The following is a 23014-nucleotide window of genomic DNA, read 5'->3' on the forward strand; positions in this document are numbered from 1 at the left end:
TTGCAGGCGCTTTAATCTGCTGAGCTATTTGTTCGGCCCTGTTTTAGATTTTTGAGACAAAGTCTCACTGTGTAGTCCAGGTTGACCTCACATACATAGAAATCTCCCTGTCTCACACTCTGGAGTACTGGAATTACAGACGAGCACCAGTGTGCCTGGCTAGGGGCCGAAATATTTGAGGCCTGCTGGCAAAATGCTCTAGTCCGCTTCTTTTTCTTTTCATATCCTCATGGCTTTGAATCCCATTTGGGTTTCGCCAGGATTTTCTTTCCAAACGAGATTCAGAAACGTAAAGAGCAGCTACTGAAGCACCCTACCTCGAAATCATTTTGTGTCTCCAGGGCAGTGTTCACTTGCATCAGGGCTGTTGGGTGGGCGTAATACTTGTGGTAAAAGTGATCGTTGAGGCTGTAGATCTTCGACAGCAAAGAGAAGCACGCCACCTGCTGGTAAAGTTCTGCCAGCCTCTCTTTTCTATTGGAGAAAGAACAAAAGGAACACCGGGAAAGGGTGGGCTCAGCCTCAGGGGTAGGGCTGCAGGGTGTGGGCTTGGGCTGGAGCTTGGGCTGGGGCTTGGGTGGGCCTCGGGCCTGCCTGGAGTGTGAGCCTGCCCCAGGTTAACAAGAGCGATTGTAAAAAACAAAAACAAAACAAACAAACAAAAAAACAAGAGCGATTGTAGTTAGGAAGCAGATGTCCTCCGGTAGAGAATGGCAGCCATGAAAGTCCAGTGGTGTTTAAGATAATGCAGATAAAGCACCTGGGTTAGATAATCACTAATTAAATGAAGCTAGTGTTTAAAAAATATTTTATTTAATTTGTTGATACAGGGTCTTGCTACATAGCTCAGCGTGCCCAGGTTTCCAGGGGCAGCATGGCATGCAGTACCAGGGATTGAGCTTGGGTGCTTGTGTTTGCCAGGTAGACACTTAGACCACTGAGCTATCTCCCCAGTCAAAACACACCTCTGTCATGCACCATGTTGAGGCTGATGGCAATCCTATCGGGAAAGAAGCCATAGTGAGCCCGTTGTACAGAGGAGGAAGGTGAAACTCAGACAGGTTCAGTGACTAAGTCCAGGTCACACAGTTAGAAGGCAGTAGTGGCAGGACCTAAACCCCATCCATCTCTAGTCCAGCCAGCCCAGTGCATCATATCCAGCTTTGCTCAGCTCCATCAGAGGCAAGTCCCCTCTTCCCAAAGGAAATGGGGAGATTTCACTGGAGGAGGTGTGGAAGGGAAGGGCCTGGGCCTTCTCCAAAGGGTGCTTGTGTGCTCAACTGTCAAAGTGGCAAAACCTCTTGGTATGTGCAGCAGATAGAACTTCCATAGTACTAGAAAGCACTCAACCAAAGAAACCCAGAAGAATCAGAAAAGACAGATTTCAAATCAAGATGAGAAGGGAAGAAAGCAGAAATGCTAAAGAATTCTAAGCACTTTCCATGTAGACAAAAATCACAGTGGCTCTGTAGGGGAAATTTGCAAGGCTCTAAGAACATATGGATAGCATAAAATCTCTTCAGTATAGATCATTTATGAGGACTACAGACATTCTTCTCTTTCTTTTTGAGACAGGGCCTCACTTTGTAGTGCAAGCAGGCCTTGAACTCACTATGTAGCCCAGGCTGGCCTCACATGCATGACAACGCTCCTGCCTCAGCCTCGCAAGTGCTAGGATTAGAGACAAGTGCCACCAGGCCTGGCAGGACCATAGACATTCTGATGTTAAGTGTAGTTACCAGAAGGCCTTGTTTCTGGGGGCTGCTTGCACCACAAAGAGAGTGAGACCCTCCCCTCTCCCCAGTTTCTTCTCTTACCCTGGTGGCTGGCTGGCTTGGACCTGCTGATTCAAATAATGGGAGTGTTTCTTCTTCTCCAGGTGATCATGGACAAGTATGGAGGGTAAGTTGCGAGGAAAGACACACTTGAGAAACCTCAGTGCCTTCCTCAGAGTCCTCTTGGCCAGCACCATCTGGCCCATGTTATAGCACACCTGCAGGGAGAAAGGAAAAGAAGAGAGAGAAAGAGCAAATATAAGAAATCTGGACACAGCTGGCAGATTCCAACAAGCATGACTGTGAGGTTTCTTGTCCAAAAAGCTCATCTGTGGCCCAGAAAGAGAAGCCTCTGTGCTGGACACGACAGGTGTGGGGGGGCTGCATAAGGAAGGCCAGGCTGAGGCTTCACATGTGTGCGGCACCTGTCTCCAAGGAAAGGTAGGCTTGTTCGTGTTTGTTTCTAGAGGTTGTGACAAGTGTATGTCAGGAAGCTGTCAGGCCAGAGGACAGGGAAGATCTAGGAGCTGGAAGGCAACAGTGAGGGGGTTTGGGTCCAGCACCTTGGGGTCCTTGGAGTCTTGGGGAGGAATGGCGGGGGCCGGGAGAAAACTATAGAAAGCATATGGGCAACTTCTAGAGACAAGTCCAAGGCAAATAACAGACTCATTGGTGCCTTTTTATTGTTCCAGTACTGGGGACTGACTGAACCCAGGGCCTTTGCATCAAGTGCATCCCAGTCCTTTTTATTCTTTTTGTGGGGGTGGAGGTGCAGTCTCACTGAGTTGCCAAGTGGCCAGCTAATTCATGTCATGTCTTTCATGGTTTCTTACCTGACCTTTGAGGGTATAAAAAGTAGCCAACTCAAAAGTCTCATTCCAAGATTTCTTCTTCTTCAGCATTTTTAACAGCCTGTGTCCCTCATTCAAATGCACATATGCCTGCAATCCGGAGAGGAGAAGTGTTGAGTTGGCAGGGATCCAGGCTACAGAGGGCAGCAGACCCAGGCTCTACTGAAGGAAGGGAAGCAGGAGCCAGCTTCAGGTTCCACCTCTCCATCTATCAGCTCTGTTGATCAGAAAGGGCCTGCAAGCTCCAGGAAGGAGCAGGAGGGGGGCAGCTCCTGACTGTGTGTGACCCCCATCTTCTGAATCACACCATCAAGAGGATGAGTCTACAATTCCCACTTCTCTGTGCACTGTCACAGAAGTTGCCTTCCCAGAATTTCCCCTGGGAAACTTCCTCCTCTCAGTAATTTCATCCCCAACCTTGCATCTCCAACAGGCACCCACTGCCCTGATAGCATCCCCACATCCATGAGAAGCAGGCCTCCACTTTGGGATGAGTTAGGAGGCACCCCCACTTCCTTCTCCAGAGACATCTTTGGGAGGCAGAAGAGGAAGGTGAGACTCCAAGAAACTGACAGTTAAGCTGCACTGTCACCTGGACTGGCTTGGGAGCTGCCTATTGGATCAGCAGAGCACACTCCAGGGTGTGCCTGGCTGAGCCATGGGGACATGACCTTGGGACTGTTTTTGACCCCTGGTCCCCTTCTTTGGCACTGTTCCTTTGCTCTGCCTCCTGGCAGCCATCACTTGAGCAGCTTTCCAGCTTTCTTCTACTATGAGCTTCTACCTTGATGTCCCTTTCTTGGAGCCAGCTGACCAAGGACTGAATGCCCTGAAACTATGAGTAAAAAGAAACCCTTCCTCTTTCTAGTTGTGCATGCTGAGTATTTGATCCCTGCAATGAAGAGCTAAGTTACGCAGTGGCTCTCTTCACTTCAACCATTGACCGATGAATCTTGGCAGTGAACAACAGTGCAAGATGAGACTTGGTTAAAATTAAAGTGAGGCCATAGCTCCTAGTCTCCTGTAGCCATGGTGGAGACAGGAAGGGAAGGCATAATGTGCTGGCCTCACCCAGTCCAGTCAGATTTCCACTAGTGGGGCACAAGAACAAGTGACGGGGTGTGGGATATGGCACTGGGCTGTGCTCTGAGTTACTGTCCACCTGAAGTTGCCGGCGCTGTGTAGGCTGAGGTGGAGTGGGTATGCACAGGATTTAGAAAGTTGGCTTCCAGGGCTACCTCAATTTCTCTATCCTAACCCTCATTGGCCATGTCACCATCACTAGGCTGTATCTATGTGCATTATGTACACAGAGATTTGGGAGAATAAAAGCCAAAGGCTGAGTGACATATTAAAAAGTTTTTAAAACTTTTTTTTTTTTGGTATGGGGAAATTGAACCCATGGCCTTTGCACTGAGCTACATACCAGCAATTTTTTTTTTTTTTTTTTTTTTTTTGTGGGGGTGGAGGCCAGGCTCTCATTAAGCTGCCTAGGTTGGCCTTGAACTCATGATCTTCCTGTCTCAGTCTCCCATGTGCTGGGATTACAGTTTTGCATGAGAATGATTTTTATATTTTATGTAAATCGAAGGTATAAAGGCACATGATTCTGCTGTGTGTAGTGACAGCTGTAACACAGGCACCACTCCTGGGATGTGGCCAAGGCACAGACATGGCCAGCTGGCGTGTGACACTGGCTAGAGTTAGCAGAAGAGAACTCGGAGAGGCAGGCGTTTCCTCAAGTACTTCCTGGAATTTAGTGCTACTTTGTAAAAGTGATTTAAGGTCAAGTACGTTTGTGAAACATGCTTTATTTCAGCCCTGGCCTGACCCTTCCCTTTCTCTGTCTCCTGGGAGACACTGGTGTAGGTTAGAACCTCCAGGGCTAGGTCCATCTGACGTTATCCCATTCAGCTCAGTGCTGCCAGCTCAGTGCTGACAGTTATTGTTTTTATTCCTTTAAATGTATGAAATCTTCCCCTGCTTAGGGGCATGTGACCCCGAGAGACCTTCCTTACACTGTCACAAGAGGAAGCAAATTGCATGACAATGAAAGTGGGTGAGCCCCTGGGGGAATGTGCCTGATCAAGCCAGATGTGTAGCTCTTGGAAGATCTTCAGGTATTTTATGCTCAAAGGTATTTTGGGGCCACAGGGCAAAAGCCCCTGGGATGTCAGTGAGGATGGCTGTGCTGCCACTGAAGCACTGCTGCAGAGTCCTCTCTGTGACACTTTCAGAATGAGGTAGGACGCTTCCTGTACAGGTGGATGGCTCGTGGCAAAGCTCTAATGGTGGTGTCTGTTAAATGATATATGGTGCTTGCTGCAATGTGTTCTGATACTCTTTTCTCACTGTTTATCCTTTCCTGTATGGGCAATGTACTTTTCTTTGATTGACTGATGGATTGATTTTTGTGGTGCTGGGGCTCAAACCCAGGGCCCTGTACATGCAAGTCAAGAATCCTAGCACTGAGCCACTTCCCCAGCCCCATTATGTCTTTATTTTTGTGATGGGGTCTGTGTTCGTTACTTTTCTCTCATTGCTGAGACAAAAGTACCCAACACCCAAAATTAAGGAAGGAAAGATTTAGCTCACAGTCTGCGGAGGTTTCAGTCTATCCTCAGCTGGCTCCAAGGCAGAGTGGTGTGGCACAGGGGCAGGGCTTCAAAGCAGCAGAAGACGGCAAAAGCAGCAGGAGCAAAAAGGCGGGAAGGGCAAGCCTCTTTCCCTTCCTTCTACTATATACTGGCTATGTCTGTCCCACACCATTTCCAAGCCCTCCTGAGCCACAAGCTCAGGACTTTTACTCATTAAGGACCCTGACTCCCTGCTGAGTGGCTTACTTAAATCTTTAAACTTCTTAGGTTGGCACAATGTATCATCATTGTCTTTCTATGTAGTTCAGGCTGGCCTCAAACGCAGGGTGATTCTTCCACCTTGGCATCCGAGTGCTGGGATTATTGGCATGTACCACCAGACCTGGTCAGCAATGTGGTTTTTAAAGGAAGGGGGTGTTGGCAGGACTTGGGAACACAAAGTAATCAAAAGGCACCCGGCACTGGCCTTCCAGTTCTGTGGTCCGTAAACGGTCCTAGGCAGGAGAGGGCTGGGGAAGGACAGCTCACCATGTAGTTGTCGCCCAGGAGGAGATAGGCTGATGTGATCTCTAGGAAGTAGTACAGGGCTCTGTGGTCTTCATTCAGAGCCACGAAGTGCTGGGCCAGAGGCAGGATGACAATGGTGAGGATCTCCTCACACTGGCAGGGCTTCTGGGGGAGCAGCCTCTCCGCCTCCTCATTCATTTTGGTTATCATGTTGTCAAAGAACTCCAAGATCTTGTCCTTTATTTCCTCAGGGCTGTGCAAATGCAGGGACCAATAAAGACAAATGAGAGCTGTGGCATGGCTTCTCATATGAAAACATCTTTCAAAACTAATAAGAGCAGGAGTGTAAGGCCAAATGTAGACACCACTGCCCAAACCCACCCTGCACTTCCCCACTGCAGCTGAGAGCCCAAAAGGGCCGAGCAGTGACTCATGACAGCTGCACGCGCTCTGTCCCCCCACACGTGTGCCCATACTTGAGGTCTGCAGGAAACAGCTCAGCTTTCTCACAGAGTTCTGGCTTAGAAGCAGGGATCTCTTCTTTAGCTAGAGGACAAATAAACAAATGAGTTATGTAGGTCCTGGTGGTATTCCCCCTGGGGGAGAGGGTCCCTGTTCCTTTTTTACTGTATGGGGTTATCCTGCCTACCAACGACCAAAAGTGGCAGTCTCCACTTTCCACCTTACAGAATAGAGGCACAAGATGTCACCTCTAAATTGAGATGGCTCTGTGTCCTCACTCCCCTTCCTCTTCCACAGGAAAGCAATTAATTCAGAGGATCTACAGGGTCGCAAAGCCACAGGCTGGAGGAACCAAGTCCCTGGCTACCTACAAAAGACTGTCTGTCCACACTTTCCCTGCATCTTCACTGGAGCAGGAAATAAACTGTCACTCCCTTGTGACAAGCCACTAAAATGCCAGAGTTGATAACATTCTCCTCACTCATTAACGCTGCAGTAACTATAACAGCATTTAGCAATCCTGAGGAAAGTGACACCAGTTTCTAGTGGGAAAATAGAGACATTTAAATGAAATACCCCCCAAAAGCTAAAGAAAGTGGAGAATTGCTGTTAATTTATGTAGTCTTACTAATGTAAAGACATTGCTAATAATATAGGGAGAAGCTGGGCATGCCAGCCCATTTCTGTAGGCCTAGATGCTCAAAAACCTGAAGCAGGAGGCTCTCCCATAACCCAAGGAGTTCAACGTCAGCCTGGAAGGATAGTGAGACCCTGTCTCAAGGAAGCACGAGGGGTGTTATGGTTTGTGTCTGGTTGTGCCCCAAAAGCCTCACGCAATCAGGGGGCAGCTTCTGGAGTTGGTGGTTGATTCTTGATCCAGTGCTGGGATTGCAGGTGTGAGGGCTGCACCTACTCTGGAGCAAGCAATCTGCATTACAATTTGAGGAGGGGAGAGAGGCTAGCTAGCTGCCACAGCTGCTGCTTCTCCCCTTGCTCTTTTGCTCTTTGCGGCCGCCAGCAACGGCTGTGCTGTACCATGAGCCACTCTGCCTTGGAGCCAGCTGAGTGTGAACTGAAACCTCCACTAACTGTGAGCTAAATAAACCTTTCATTCCTTAATTCTAGGTGTTGGGTATTTTGTCTCAACAATGAGAGAAGACATGAAGAAGAATACATAGATAGAGGGAGAAGCACTAAGGAATGGCATCACAGAGTGATGTCCTCATCTACACAGCAAGAGGGAAACAGACAGTGGAAAAATTTGATTTTTACATGTTGTTAATCCCAGCTCTTTGGGAGGCTGAAGCAGAAGGATCACAGGTTCAAGGCCAGCCTGGGCAACATGGAAAGTATGTTTAAAAACAGGGAGGGAGTGTCTAAGAATGTAGGTCCATTGCAGAGCTGTTGCCTAGCATACAGGAGACCCAATACAGCCAAAAAAAAAAAGAGAATCTGAAACAAAGCAGTACTTACATGCCGGTTAGTACATGGAAGTAATGCCTAGAGATCACCTAATTAAAAATGTTTGCCTCTGAGAACTGCTAAAGGTGAAGTAAGGCAGTTGATCATGCAATTAGTATTTTATGATAAAGCTTTTAGCTTTTAGAGTGTGTGTGTGTGTGTGTGTGTGTGTGTGTGTGTGTGTGACAGGTCACATGATGGAGGCTAGGCTGACCTTGGACTCACAGTGGTCCTCCTGACTCAGCACTCCCAGTGCTGGGATTACAGGCATGCACCACCACACTTGGCCTCTTTTACTTGCTTATTTAAACCTTTACTTCAGGTTTGTCCAGTGGACAGCCTTGAACAAATGGAAAATTCCACTCGGGACAACTGTAGGACCCTGCACTCAGAGGCATCTTGTCCTGTGTGCCCTGAGCTAGGCTGCCAAGGCCTGTGGCAAGACCCAAAAATAACTTTCATGACTCCCGCCAGCCTGCCCAAGGTCAGCTGCTGAGACTGGCCTGTCTCACAGGTTCCAGCTTACTACATTTCCCCAAATAAAGCAAGGCTCTCCCAGCCCTGGCTAATTCTCTCCCACATATATGCTTTTTGCCCTGGGACCCATTTTACCATCAACCCCCAATGCCAGAACTTTCCTGTTCCTCTAAGCCGGACATTGCTCCCCTTTCCAGTCCCCAGGGTCCCATCCCCTGCTGTGAGCCTGTGCTCTGTGGCCTTGCCTGGCCCCACTCCCCTCAGCCAGAGCCCCTTGCCCTTCAAGCCCTCCCTCCCTCCAGCATCACAGTGAGACTGGATCCATACTGACTGGCAGGCACCTGCCAGGCCCTCCTTGCCCCTGGGGCCTGTGATGCCTATGTCTGGGATGCTTTGTGCCCGGGCCCTTGGGGTCCAGACCCACTCCTAGGCTCTGAGCCCCTGGGAAAAGTCATGGTTCCTTAGGAAGCCAGAGTTTACATTGAGGACTGTGGGATTTAGCCAGCTTCTTCATGGTGCTCATGTCTAGTTTGTTGAGCCAAACATCCACCGCGAAGTGGTGGTAGGGAACGAAGTCAGTGCCCCTGCAGCGGTCGCATCTGTGGGCGCTTTCCTCCAGGAAGTGGGCGCATTTCAAGTGCATGGCTTTCTTCTCATCCTTGAGCCATAGTTCGTAGGCGATTTTCTGCATCATGGGCCTACAGAATCGGATGATGTGGCACTGCAACACCTCGTTGCGCAGCTCCTGGAACTCTTCGTCTTTGTCTTTGTCCTTGTCCTCTGGAGGGAACAGATAGAGCTGGGCAGCCAGGCAGTGGGCACCTGGTAAGCTCGGGCTGCCTCACACCCCACAGCGCCTGGGCTCACCTCTGGGAGCTACTCACCCGTCCCTTCATTGGCCTGCAGGGAAGAGGAGCGGTGATGCACCTCGAAGGAGGCGTCCTGCTGCTGGGCCAGGCGGAGGTCCTTGCCAGTCAGGAAGCAGTCAAAGATGTTCTCTTCCACCAGTGTGGTCAGGGCCTCGATGATCATCTTCATGTCCCAGCAAGGCAGGATCTCGAACAGCAGATCCGTGGTGCAGGTGAGGCCCGTGATGGCCGCGCACCGCACCAGCATCTGGTGCGAGAGACTCATGCTGTCCAGCTGGATCAGGGAGACCTCTGTGGGGGGACCACACGCAGCGACCCAGTTATGGGTGCTCACCACAACCAAACCCTCCGTGGGCCTCCCTCACAGACATTGCTCATGCCAGGACTACAGCAGATGCATAGGCCATGGTCTGGAAATACACAGGACAGGGGTGAGATTGGTTTAAAAGGCACTGAGATTTCGTGTTAAAGTGTGACAAGGGGCTGGCCATGAGCCACATGCCTCTAAGACCCCGTCTTAAAATTAAAAAGGACTGGGAATGTACATCATTGTGAAAGCCCTGGGTTTGTTTCCCAGACACACACACACACACACACACACACACACACACACACACACACAGAGGCAGAATGTGACAAGGATATGGGAGGAGAGGAAAGGCCATGTCAGGCCCACTGTCTTAGTCATCTTCCCACAGATGAGACATAATAGCCGATACCCACAACCTCAAGGAGAAGGGGTCTGTTTTGTTTCATGGTCTCAGAGGGCTTGGTCCATGGTCCTCTGGCTCCAGGGCGGAAGTGGCATGGCAAACAGTGTGGTAGTGGAGAGCTGCTCCACCCAGGAGTGCTGCTCCACCCAGAGCCTTCAGGAAGCCAACAGTGCAGAGGAGCACGGCGCAGGAAGTCACCGTTCGGGCCACACCCCCAGTGACCCCCTCCCACCAGGCCCCACTTCCTCACAGCACACTCAGCGCTGAGCCCATCGGCAGATGAGCCAGCTGATACCTACAGCGTCCACGACCCAAGTTCCTTCTAAACACCAGAAGTTTTGGGCTTTGATTCTATATCTAAATTGTCTGCTATCCTATTTTTTGTGTGTTGGTTTGGTTTGAGAGAGGATCTCACTACGTAAGCCAGGCTGGTCTTGAAATCGAGGTGACTGCCTTGTCTCAGCCACTAAATTCTGGGATTACCAGTGTGCACAGCTACACCGGCCCCCATCTGCTACCCCTGTTCCTTTCTGATCCTGCAGCTGGGCCTCTCTAGCTTCTTCACTGGCTTGGCTTTTCCCAGCAATCCTCAGTACTGAGGTTCTTCTCTATCTGCCTCAAGGATCCATTCAATGCCATGACATAATTATTTCTCAATTGAATAAGCAAGTGCCACAGAATTCATGACCACCTTCCCGATACCTCATCAGTTTCAATATCAAGCCTGATTTGGTGGTGCACACCTGTAATGCTTGCACTCTGGGAGGCTGAGGCAGGAGGATCACAAGTTCAAGCTCTGATTGGGTATCCTAATGACACCATGAGACCCTGTCTCAAAATAAAAAATAAAGAAGAGCTGGGTGTCTATGTAGCCCAGCATGGAGACCTTGGGTTCAGTCCCCAGGATGCTAAAAACAAAAACAAGAAAGTTTCAGCATCAGAGTTCCAGTGGCTTCCCAGATGTCCTGACAACGATGTCCTTTTGCTACAGACAAACAAACAAACAAACAAACAAACAAACAAAAAATCAACTTCACAAGTCCAAAGAGCACAGTAGAAGCTAAGCTTGTGCACATCCCAACTGCGGAGGGCAGTGGATAAAAAGGCAGCAACACTCATTTCAAGCTGCACAGCCATCAGCTGGTCCCTGGCCACTGCTATAAATGTTTAAAGTTACTTCTGGCCGGCGTGGGTTGAGGCTGGAAGCACACTAGAGAGGCTTAAAATCATTTTTCTCTCCAAGTATGATAATCCATCTCTGGTTTATAATTTCTTTCTTATAAGAGTAGATGGCAGAAAATGTCTTGGTACTGTATTTCATTTGTATGGTTTCCCCTGCACCCGCATCTTGGTTCCTGTTTCATCAGAAATGTGCTACACCTCATTCTTTTACCGACAGAATAAACTTTGGTTCAAATTGGACCCCAGAACAGGTACAGGGGAGAGAGGACCCTAATTAGGATGAGGAGAACCCGCCTCGGGTGACACCCTCCTAGTACCTGGGGCAGCAGCACCAGAGAGCCCGTGACTCGACCTTTCTCCTTTGGTGAGCCACGCTAGAGAAAGCAAAGTGGATCCAAGAAGAAAAATCAATACACCAGGTCAAACTTTTCAGATTTTCTTTACCTTTTAATGACGTTGGGAGTGATAAATTCTTCAGTCTGACCCCGCTAGCAAGGTTGCAGACTACATCATTTCCCTCCTGTGCATTAAAAAATATTTTTAATTCTTCTGTTGGCTTAATAAAACTCCCTGTGTGGAGATCAAAGGCAAGAAAGATTACAAGTTATCATGTTTGTCTTTAAAAGCCTGATTTTCTAATAAACATCAAAGTGAGTCTGTTGTGAGAAAGTGACCAGAGGTGTGTTGGCTCACCAAATATTCCAGAATACCTTGTTTTAAGTAAAACTGATGAAAATCAAATGTACTGAAAAATGCTTGTCTTTCCCCAGCCCCCACCCCAAAACAAGAGTCGGTACTATTGGTGTCTTTCAGAGTGCATACTGCTGGGCAAAAATTAAATTTTTGGTCCACTTAGGCTGTATCTCATAACGTTCAGTAACTCACACTTGGATGAAGACTTGTCACTCTGTTGCCCTGGTCATGTACAGCTAGTCCTCAACTTACAAACTTTCACAGATTGGAGGGGACCTCACATTACAGATGGGAACAAGTTGTGGAAGTAGCTCATGTGTCTGCTGGACTGTCAGAGTTGTGTGGCTGGGAGCTCACTGTGCAATGCGATAGTGTACCGTGGTACAGTGTTCAGGGCCCAGGAGGTTGGGAAGCAAGAGGAAAATGCAGCAGTGATGTGGAGGTGTAGTTTTTTTTTTTTATGTTTATATCGAAGGTGCGTATGATCTATTTTGTCAGACTTAGGAATGTCCTCCTGGAATGGAACTTGATTGGATGTCAGGAGAGTACTGCACCTCATAGATGACTCAGGGTTGTCTCTCCCACCCTAACCTTGCTTATGTTCGAGAACTGGATGTCTAAAGGCCAGAGGTCTGCCTTCAGAGGGGCTGGCCATGCCTGGTTGGAACTGAGGTGCTGCTAGAGTGGCCACAAAGAAGACTCTAACTTTATTATGGTTACATCTGGATGCTAAATGATGACTCCCAGCGGGCCCCAGTGCTGTGACAGTGGATAGCTTTGATGACAATAACCAGAAACCACCATCAAATCACCAAAATGAGGTGCTACCAGGATTTCTGAAAACCTCCATTCCTTTCCAGGAAAAGACAGGAATGTGCTTCCTCTTTATTACCCTATCAGTCCCCTTCTATTTTTATATTACTGAGAATTGAACCCATAGGCTCTCAGACAAACCAGGCAAGTATCCCCCCATTGACCTACACTCCCAGCCCTTTTTTAAAAATTTTAATTTTGACACTGGGCATGGTGGAGCATGACTGCAATCCCAGCATTTTGGATGCTGAGGCAGAAAGATCACCAGAAGTTTGAGGCCAGCCTGTGCTATATAGTGAGTTTGAGGCCAGCTTCAACTACTTAGTGAGACCCTATCTCAAGCACCTCCTGCCAATTTTTTTTTTTTTTAACTTGCAATCCTCTGCCCTCCACCTCTGGAATAGCTAGGATTATAAGCATGCATCACCCCAGGTCCCCTCATTTTTTAATCCTCATATTTATGACCTCTCAGCCCCGATGAAATGAACTGATAAGCATATTTGTCTTTTTGGTTGAGAATAACTCCTGGCCACTCAATCAGTGCTCAGCCTTGTTATTGGCTTCACAATTCTGAGAGAGAAAAAGGAGTCATCTGGGCTTCAAAAATTGGTGTCTGGTCACATGCCTACGACAAACACATTGTGTGGGTGTCTGAGCTCCAAGTAGCACATGGCTATGCCCAGAGACAGATTTGCTATGGTGACCTTTGAGCTGGGCATGGTGGTGCATAGGCAGGAAGATTGCCACAAGCTCAAGGCCAACCTAGACTACACAGTGAGACTGCCTCAAAATAAAAACCAAAAAGGTGAGGTTTGAAAAGTGAACATGCCCAGTAATATGGTGTGCTAGCACTCCAAGAGGTATTATTTATTTGTCCCTTTCGTCACTCATGTGATATTTGGCAGCCATGCTATGGGGGAGGGGTAGAAGTATCAAAGTAGCCGAGTTTCTCATCTCCTGGAGAGATAAGTCATGCAAAGAGCAGGATGACTGGGCAGTGCCCTAGGGTCCCACGAGGGCACCGACGCTACGTGCCAGGCAGCTTGCCTCACACCTGGTGAAGGCTGTCACCACACACCACACAGCTGCCAGCCCTCTGGGTGCTCAGAGCCCTGAGGACAGATGTTTGAGTATTTGGCCGTGAAGCAAGAAGAAGGGCTCCTAGCTCAACAGTCGCAGGAACCGAGAACCACCTGGAGGGTTCTGAGGCTCCTCGGGAGGACGGGGATGTGCTTGATCGCTCCTTGAAGGACGAAGAGATGCCTTAGAAGCCCCAGAACCCGTAAAGGGGAAGGTGCGGCTGACGCAGCGGTGTGTTCCCATGGGGGACAGGGCCCGAGCACAGCATTCCGGAAAGGAGGCACGAGGGGTCCCGCCAGTTGTCTTCAGACCAACTGCTGTGGTCTGGGTTTGTCCCTCCAAGGCACACACTGAAGCTTAATCCTCAAAATTCCATGGATGCGGGGGCTGCCTGTGGCATCAGGTCCCATCTTCACAGGCTGGTGTCCACAAGCTTCACCTGCAGGAGCAGCGCTCACTGAAGAGTTTAAGTAGGGGGACACTTGATTGTATTTAAAAGTACTCGTAACATGCACAGAATAAATGTTTGTTGAGTGAGTAAACAAATTAATGTATAAAACATAGGAACAGTATTATTCTGCAGCATTTATATTTGCATATTTCCCTCTCTTAATTAATTAGCTAATATAATAATGGGATTATTTCATCTGAACACTATCATCATAGCAGTCTTTATCTATTTAATGATCCATTCCCATCCTTAAAACTACTTTGGTCAGGAAAAGCCTTTTCTAACTGGTTTTTGTTTTTTTTGAATTCTAATTATCCAGAAAGAAAAACATTTCTCTCCATAAAAGTAAACTTATGTCTCCTTTTCTTTGAACAAATAAACAAACAACAAACACTCAAAAGTTTACTTTCACCACACTCTTCTCTCAGACATCCCTCTGTCATGTCTCCCTCGGTGACCGCCTGGCCCTCTAGGCTTGTTGTCGCATGCAGGCTGACAGGCAGCAGCAGATGCCGCCCCAGCCTGCGGCTTAGCTTGTGGAGAGACACGGACTGTCTGGGCACAAGGCAGTTCAGGAAGCGAGAAGCAGCCTTCATGAAATCTCCCTTGTCACCTGCAAATGGTGATTTTCTACCCACCAGCGCCACAAGCAGCTTTAGTCTGCTCTGCAGCTCAGTTACTGTCTATCTCTTCCCACTTCAATGTTGACCCTCAGATTTAGTGATATTAATGTGTGTTGTGCTCCCAGTGGTTAAGGCACCCTGGCTTATGTGAATCCCAAGTAACGAAGAGACTCCATGTCCAGGAAGAGCGAGGAGGCGAGCTTCCCCCTGCCTGGGACATCACATGCCTGAAACAAACGCAAGACACAGCTGATGCAGTGCCTCACGCCTGTAACCACAGCACTCTGTGAGGCTGAGGCAGAAGGATGGAGAGTTTGAGTTCAGCTTGGGAAATTCAGTGACTCACTGCGACCCTGTCTCAAAATAAAAAATAAAGAAAAGGCTGGGGATGTAGCTCAGTGTGAAGGCCTCAAGAATAAACCCCAGCACTATAAAAAGCGAAGATACTGAAGGTAGAGAGAAGGCAGGTCAGCTCGGACCCTTGGGGCCCAGGGAACAGCATGGAAGAGACGTTCCTGGTTTTCTTTTTGTGTCATCTATCCCAGTGGTGGACCTGAGGTTCTGCCAACCCTTGAAATGCCAAGGTGTCAAACAAAGAAGTTTATTTGTTTATAAATAAACAAATAAAGTTTATAAACAAATAAACAAATAAAGTTTATTTGCTTATAAGTTTATAATCCCCCACTTCAGCTGGCCTAATTGCTCCAACCTCCTGCCCTCTCTTCATCTTCTTCCCTGCATTCAGAAACATCTGCCACAGAGCCCCTCACACATCGCCTTCCCGTGAGTCCTCCATACAGGACCTGGTTGGCCATTCATTTTAGGCCAGGTTTTTATATTGTTCTGCTTTGTTGCCTCACTGTGGATTGTACCCAGGGTCTCCACACTAAGCCATGTCCCCAGCCCTTTATTTTAATTTTTTATTTTGAGATACGGGGCTCACTCAGTCAATTAAGTTACACAAGCTGGGCTCAGATTTGGAAACTTCCTGCCTCAGCCTTCCAGAATGTTTGGGCTAGTCATTTTACTTCTGGAAAATATGGTCTCGTTTTTCTCCCTAGGTGACATACACATTGTCCTTCTGAGCTGGGAGGCAGGGCATGGCAAAGCCAGTTGGGAAAATAAGTGGGACCTGTCAATGACAAGATCCCAGGACAGCGCCACATAATTCCCAGGACCCCATGTGTAGACCTTCTCGTCGATTCCCACGAAATGTGGACAGCATATAAGGACACAGACCCCTGAGGAGCCTGCTGTGCCTCCTCACAGTAGCTACCCTGTCTCCCGGCCCAGAGTGTGCTTTTGTGTGTGCTCTTTTTTCTCTTTTGTTCACCCCAGGTTGGGTGTTTCTTGCCTCCCTTTGCCACCTGACCCTACAGGAAGCAGTCGGTGGGAGAGACCCCAGGCTACCTCCTCCACAGAAGGCCTTGGGTCCCATGATGAGAGAGACAAAGCGTCGGGTGAGACTTACGGAACATGTTGTTCCAGGTCACATTACTCTTCTCCTCAGAATCCATCTGCCGGAAGTGGAGCACCTTGTGGTGGTCAAGGTTGGCAACCAATTCTTCACAGTAAAATGGAATCCCACAGCTCCCCTCCACCAGGTACCTACGAGACAACCTCTTTACCATAAAGAACATCTTGTACTTCTTTCTTTTCTTCTTCTTGAGACCTGTGTAGTCTACTTTTTTTTTTTTTTTTCTTTTTTCAGTACTGGAGATCAAACTCAGGACCTTGAGTTTGCCAGGCAGATGTTTCTGCCCCTGAGCTATCTCCCCATGTAGTCTAGGTATTGTACTTGCTATGTAGCCTAGGCTTTCCTGGCACACTTAATCCTCCTGCCTCAGCCTCCTGAATGTTAAGATTATAGTCCTGTGCCACCACAACTGGCAGGAACAGCTTTTGAGAAGGAAAAGTAGTTGACCCTTAAATCTTTTGAAAATAATCTCTTCTTATTGCTAGTTTTTTCAGTTTGTTTTTCAGTTTTAGGGATTTTATTTCTTTTTTTTTAACTGGAGATCAAACCCAGGGCTTTACACATTCTAGCAATTGCTCTACATCCCTGGCCCTTTTTATTTTATTTTGAAACAGGGTCTCTCTAACTTGTTCATGCTGGCCTCAAACTTGCAATCCTCCTGAGTAACTGGATTACAGGTGTGCACCACCACATCCACCTCTCTCTCTCTCTCTCTCTCTCTCTCTCTCTCTCTCTCTCTCTCTCCTTTTTTTGAGACAAGGTCTCACAATGTAGCCCAGGCTGGCCTCATACTCATAGTGACCCTCCTGCCTCAGTCTCCTGAATGCTGAGATGACACGCATATGCCACTACATTTGGCTTTATTTTACCTTTTCAATTCTATAAACATTTATATCTTTCCAAATTTAAGTTAAGACTACATAAATAAGGTATATCTTCAACCTTGTTTCTCTTCCTCACCCTACAGGTAATGCTTTTAATTCGTTCTTAGTTTATCATTCTTATGTTTTATTTTAAAAAACAAATGCATGTACATCTACACACAGATGTATTTAACCCTTTTCTTAGGTACAGGGCAGTGTGTCATGCACAGAGACCAGGTCATGACACTCAACAGTGGATCCTTCTCATCAATAAATCTTTCTTCTCTTTCTACTCTCATCTAATGCTCCACTGGGTGAATGCCTCTTAGTTTATCAAAATCATCTGCAAAATGGACAACTGGATTATTTCCAGTCGTTTATTTCTTGATGTAAAAGAATTAATTCTTTAATTAATTAACTTATGCTTTTGGAGGCAGGGCCTTGCTATGTAATGTGGGCCGGCCTTAATTTAAACTTGTGATCTTCCTGTCTCAGCCTCCTCAGTGCTGGGATTACAGGCATGTACTACCACACTCAGCTCAGCCTTTTAAAACAAATAATACCCAATAAAATTTTGTGTTACTTCTGTCAGTGTATCTTTGAGATAGGTCCCTCGAGTTGGTAGCTGCCCGTACATGTTCACACATGTGCATGTGCATGCACGTACACACACACACACACACACACACACACACACACACACAGAGTCAGGGTCATGCTTAGAATTATTTTAAATGAGCCCTTGTCCCAGCCATCTTTCTTCCAGAAGCAAGACAGTCCCATAGAAACACAGTCCTTGAGAGAAAAGCCACGGGGCTACTCACATGTCCAACTCTCTTGAGATGCTGCTTACGTTGAGGTCATAGCAGGTCTTGTTACGGATGTCCTTGGACTGAACCGCACCGAGTGTGACATAGGTGGTGTTCCTGTTCTTCATGATGTTGGTGGCGGAGGCACAGAGCTCTTCGATGCCGGTTGACAGGGCCATGATGATGTAGACAGGCACCGTCTGGATCAGCTTCTCCATGAACAGCCAGGAGGTCTTGTCCACAAACTGGGCCTCGTCGATGATTAGAATAACCCTTTCGCTTCGCACTGTCTGTGTGAGGCAGGGACACGGAGAGAGACACGCTGAGGCCAACGGGGTTGGATGCCCGGGTACCACAGGCATGTGTGTCTACCCTGTCCAAGCTATTCCTCTCCGAGATTGTGTTCTCTGGGATCCTTAGTCACTCAGACAGCTAGCTGGAGTACTTTTATGTGAACAAACCTTTGTGTCACAATAAAGTTTTAAGAAAGGAAGGGGGAAGGAAGGGAAACAAAAATACTGAAGATGTAGCTCAAATGGTACAACATGAGCTGAGCATGCACAAGCCCCTGGGTTGGCGCTCCAGCACCAAAAAAAAAAAAAAAAGTAAGTGCATAAATACATAAATAATTTTTTTTTGAGACAGGGTCTCACTATGTAGTTCAGGCTGGTCTTGAACTCACTATGTAGCCCAGGTTGGCCTTAAACTCTCAGCAGTAATCTGACTTCAGGCTCCCAGGTGCTGGGATTACAGGTATGTGCCACCATGCACAGCAATAAGTAATTTGTGTGTGTGTGTGCAGGGTCTCACTACACAGCTCAGACTCATGGTGATCCTCCTGATTTGTGCCTCCCTAGTGCTGGGATTCTAGGCGTGTGCCACCCTGCCCGGACTCAATAATTTTTTAAATGATGCCCTGAGGATCGTTTCAGTTTTACTCTGAAGATAAGAAGGGTTGTAGGTAAACCCACAAAAGCCAAGAAAAAGTGCTCATTCCATTAAAAAAAAAAAAAAAAAAAAAAAAAAAACAACCCTGACACATCAGCTACAAGTCATTTTACTCTATGGATAAAGAAGTTGCAGGCAGGTCTATTTGACACGGACTCAGCTCCCACTTCCTGGACACCTACAGGCTGTGCACCTGCCCCGGTGTGGAAGGCCCTGAACCAGCCCTGGGCCTGCTGTGCTTATGGAACACAGCTGTGGGCTCCCTTATGCCTCCAACAGATTGTGTGTGCTTTCTCAGTCACCGACGGCCCTTCCTTTACTAGTCTCAATTATTCATTCACTCATGAAGCATTTATTGCACATCTGTAAAGGGTGAGACACAGTTCTAGACACTGAGGTTATGGTCTTAAATAAAATGTGGGCTTATACCTCCATTAGGGCCACTCTTAGGGTCGGCTCTGCCTTCCCCACGGGAGACTCACAGCCTGGGAAGGAGCTTCCCCCCTTCTCCCTGCTCCGGCCTGTTTGACTCCATCTGGAATAGCCAATCTTTCCCTCTGTTTGTACCAACAGAAACATCACAGCCTATTTCAAACTTGGAAATTTCATAAGGCCATCGTACAAGGTACTCCAACCTCCGGTACCAGACACGGCAGTGCATGCCTATAATCCCAGCACTCTGGGAGGCTGAGGCAGGGGACCATGAACCCTATCCCAGCCTGGGCAAGGGAGTGACTTAGCAAGACCCTGTCTCAGAATGCAAAGTAAAAACCAAAACCAAAATCAAACAAAAAAACAAAAACAAAAAGAAACCGAGGCTGGGAAGATAGCTCAGTGCAAAGGTGAACACAAAGAATGAAGGTTGGGCTGCGATGCAGCTCCATGGTACAGCACTTGCATTCTTGAGGCCCTTGGTTCAGTCCCCAGCACCACACACACACACACACACACACACACACACACACGTGCAGAAGCATGCATACACTAATGCTGAGGAGGAGGATGGTAATTAGAATCATCATGAGATAGAATGGGGCTCTTGCTAAAGTGAATAAAGGCTAACATTAACACTGTGCGTCCTATGCCTCACGCAGTGCTTGGAACTTTGCTCCCCTCATTTAAGGCATCCCTGGGTATAGTAGCATTCGGTCTGTTTGCTGAGGAAACCAAAACCCAGTGAAGCTCAATACCCACCCAGGGTCACACAGGCAGCTAGCAGCCAAAGGCTGCAGACACAGCACATGGTCAAACACAGCCTTAGCTGTGGTTGCCACAAAGGGCTATGCCCCAGAGCCCACTGAGAACTTGTCAAAAGCAAACAACTCAGTGGTCCCTAGTTTTTTAACTTCTAGGTGTGGGACTCATCTCTATTTTGAAAGAAGCTTCTGGGTGTCGTGGTGATGCAGCAGCCCAAGGTCTGACTGACTGATTGGTTGACTGATTGTGTTGGGAATTAGAGCCAGGGTCTCATGCATGCTAAGCAACTACTCTGCTGCAAAGACATGTATACTGCCCACTGCAAAGCCTGACATTTATGTATCCAAAGGGAGAAGCAGGTTGGATTGTTAATACAGTATTACCAACTTACACTGATCACTCATTGTACACCAGGTCCTGGGTTCATCCATAGTGGGACAAAGATAAGCAGGAGGCTCACTGACTCCCAGAGACCACCACCTCCTGAAGAGGAATTGCAGCAGGTTGTGCTATGTATGAAGAATGATTTCAGAGCTTTGCAAAGCTCCAGTGGGAGAGAACAGGGATTAATTGGAAATCTGTGCAAATAGTCCAGGAAGAGATAAGAACCTTGACCATGGTGGTCATGACAGAAGACACATGGAGGCCAGAGACTATCTGAGGTCAGAGGCATAGCACTTGGTAACTGAGCAGATGCAGGGCGCAGAGGTGAGAAAGCAGGCTCACAAAGCCAGAGTCTCCCTGTATAGTAAGCGTTCTTTTGTTTTGTTTATTTGTGCTTGCAGTGCTAGGAATTGAGCCCAGGGCCCCAATCACGGAGCCACACCTGCAGCCCCATAACTACTTGGGTGTCTTAGATCTGATGCAGACCATCTGGTGCAGGGCTAGAGAGGCGCGAGACCCAGGAGTCACTGTAGGGACTCCTTCCAAGCATATCTAAATTCTGAACATATTATTAGCTCAGGGTTTGGAAGGAAGCAGAAAGAGAATGGGGGATGCTGGAGTACATGCTCACATATGTGACTATTAGCCCTCATCTGTCACCTTTCTTGGCTGATGGGTACCTAGCTGATCGGCAGAGCGCACTCCTGGCCGTGCCTGGGTGGCTCGTGGAGATGTGCTCTCAGCTGCTGTGTCTGCCGCCTGACCCCGTCCTCTCCAGCTTTGTTCTCTTGCTTGGTTTCCTGGCTGCCATGAACCAAGCAGCTTTTCTCTGCCATGCTCTCTGCCTTGAGTTTTCTGAAGCCTTGGAGCCAGCTGGCTATGGCCTGAACCTCCCAGGACCATGAGCCAAGCAACCTCTTCTTTAAATTGTTGGTGTCAGATACTGCGTCTCAGCAGCAGGGAGTGAAGAGGACACACTTTCGAGGGGTCTCACCCAGGACTGAGCCCTCAGGCCGGTGGCTTTGCAATCCTTTACCCAGCTTCCTCTACCCACAGCTGGGAACCCAGGGCGCTTACCTTCTCTAAGATCTTCATAAACAGTTTTTCCACTTGCTTTTGCTTTTTCAAGCTGCTCATTCTGGAAATCTCCCGGGTAGTGGGAAACTATGTGAAGAATTATAGGAACATTGAGTATAGGGAAATAGCAAAGGGAATACTAGTTTTGTGACTCAGAGCCAATCATTTAATCATTTTGTGCCTTAAAGTCCTCAAATGTTAGATAATCCATAATGTCCTTCCCAGGCTTGCTAGGATAGTATAGCTCTGATGGAAAGGTGAGAAAAATATAAATCAGCAGATGGCCATTTGGATTTTCTTAATAGGGTATTTCTAGATACCTCCACTATGTCTCAAGAATGTGGATACTAGCTAGGTATAGTGGCTCACGTTTGTTATTGCAGCCCTCAGAAAGCTGAGGCAGGTATGAGTTTCAGGATAGCCTGAGTTTAGTGAGACTTTGTCTCAAAAAAAAAAAAGAAAAGAAAAAGCCAGGTGTGCTGGCACATGCTTGGAATCCCAGCACTCTAGGAGAGTGAGCAGGAAGTTCACAAGTTCTAGCCAAGACTGAGCAAGTTAGGCAACTTAGAGACTTAGCAAGACCCCATCTCAAAAGAAAAAAATGACAGGGCAAGTGTGCTGCGGAATTCAGCCAGCGCAAAAGATTTGGGTTCAGTCCCACGTACTGCAAGGAACAGTCAGGGGGAGAGACAGAGAGAGATAGAGACCGAGAGAGAGAGAGAGACAGAGAGCTGAGTACAGCACCTGGAGATGTTCTGCAGTGATAGAACACGAGCTTAGCGTGCGTGAGGAGCTAGGTTCTCTCCTCAGCCCTGCAAAACAAGACTGTGTGCATGGACAAAGGAAGATGGGGGACATCCCCTCCCCCACTGGGTGCTGCAGGTGACAGAAGGAAGACAAAGGCCAAAGGGAGGCCGGGCGCAAAGCAGGAAGGAGCCTCGTGGCTCTAGCCCAGGGCAGCTTACCTGGACGTGGAAAATGTCGTTAAGGAGGCAGAAGAACTTCTCGTCCATCAGTTTCCTGACTGTGTTTTGAAGCTTGGTCTGTCGTTCCTTGTAATGTTTGCAGTTATCCAGACCCAGCACGTTGGCCATGAATATCTGGATGGTATAGAAATTCTGATGGAAGCTCACCTTCGTCAGGGCAATAGCAACAGTCCTGTTCATGAGAAATTACGGAATCAGGAAAGAGTTTTGAATGGGATTCTTTGTTGCATAGGAAAGCTCGAAGGAATATCTGAGTCCTCTATTCAGCTGACAGATCTCCAAGTTGCTGGGAAGCTGTTCTTCATCGCTGCTTCTGTGAGCCTCCCTCATTCATCTGGCTCTGCCCCACCCCCTCAAGTTCCTCCAGGCTGCCACCACTCAGGCCACTGCCTGCACCTGCTGCCACCGCCTCAGGAGCAGTCACCTTCCCAAGGAAGCACCTCAGGGATAAGCTGGGTGCTCGCCTGTAGTCTCAGCATGCAGGAGGCTGAGGCAGGAAGATTGCATGTTTGAGATCGGCCCAGTGATTTAGTGAAATCAAAGCCAGCCATGGAGAGGCTGAGAGGCTGACACTGTCTGCAAACAAAACCCCTCAATGTTCTAGTTAGATGCGGATCTTTGGGATGGGGAAGGAGCTTAGGGAATCAGTGCATGGGATTTAATTCTGAGCACTGAGAGAGAGAGAGAGAGAGAGAGAGAGAGAGAGAGAGAGAGAGAAA

General features: G+C 48.0%; 1 protein-coding gene across 1 annotated transcript in view; it reads right to left on the reverse strand.

Moving 5' to 3' along the window:
* The window catches only part of Adcy10 (adenylate cyclase 10), a 68491-nt gene that overhangs the window by 13216 nt on the left and 32261 nt on the right, over window positions 1–23014 (reverse strand). The window contains exons 16-27 of the mRNA XM_023706313.1: window positions 22275–22467; window positions 21310–21396; window positions 17719–17993; window positions 16022–16162; window positions 11339–11460; window positions 9015–9290; window positions 8611–8910; window positions 6207–6276; window positions 5752–5983; window positions 2609–2716; window positions 1818–1993; window positions 318–474 (exon numbers count right to left, since the gene is read on the reverse strand). Of these exons, the coding sequence (XP_023562081.1) occupies window positions 318–474; window positions 1818–1993; window positions 2609–2716; window positions 5752–5983; window positions 6207–6276; window positions 8611–8910; window positions 9015–9290; window positions 11339–11460; window positions 16022–16162; window positions 17719–17993; window positions 21310–21396; window positions 22275–22467 (2137 nt within the window). The remainder of the gene's footprint in view (window positions 1–317; window positions 475–1817; window positions 1994–2608; window positions 2717–5751; window positions 5984–6206; window positions 6277–8610; window positions 8911–9014; window positions 9291–11338; window positions 11461–16021; window positions 16163–17718; window positions 17994–21309; window positions 21397–22274; window positions 22468–23014) is intronic.

The sequence above is a fragment of the Octodon degus genome, unplaced genomic scaffold (genome assembly GCF_000260255.1).
Source record: "Octodon degus isolate 3935 unplaced genomic scaffold, OctDeg1.0 scaffold00250, whole genome shotgun sequence".
NCBI lineage: Eukaryota > Metazoa > Chordata > Mammalia > Rodentia > Octodontidae > Octodon > Octodon degus.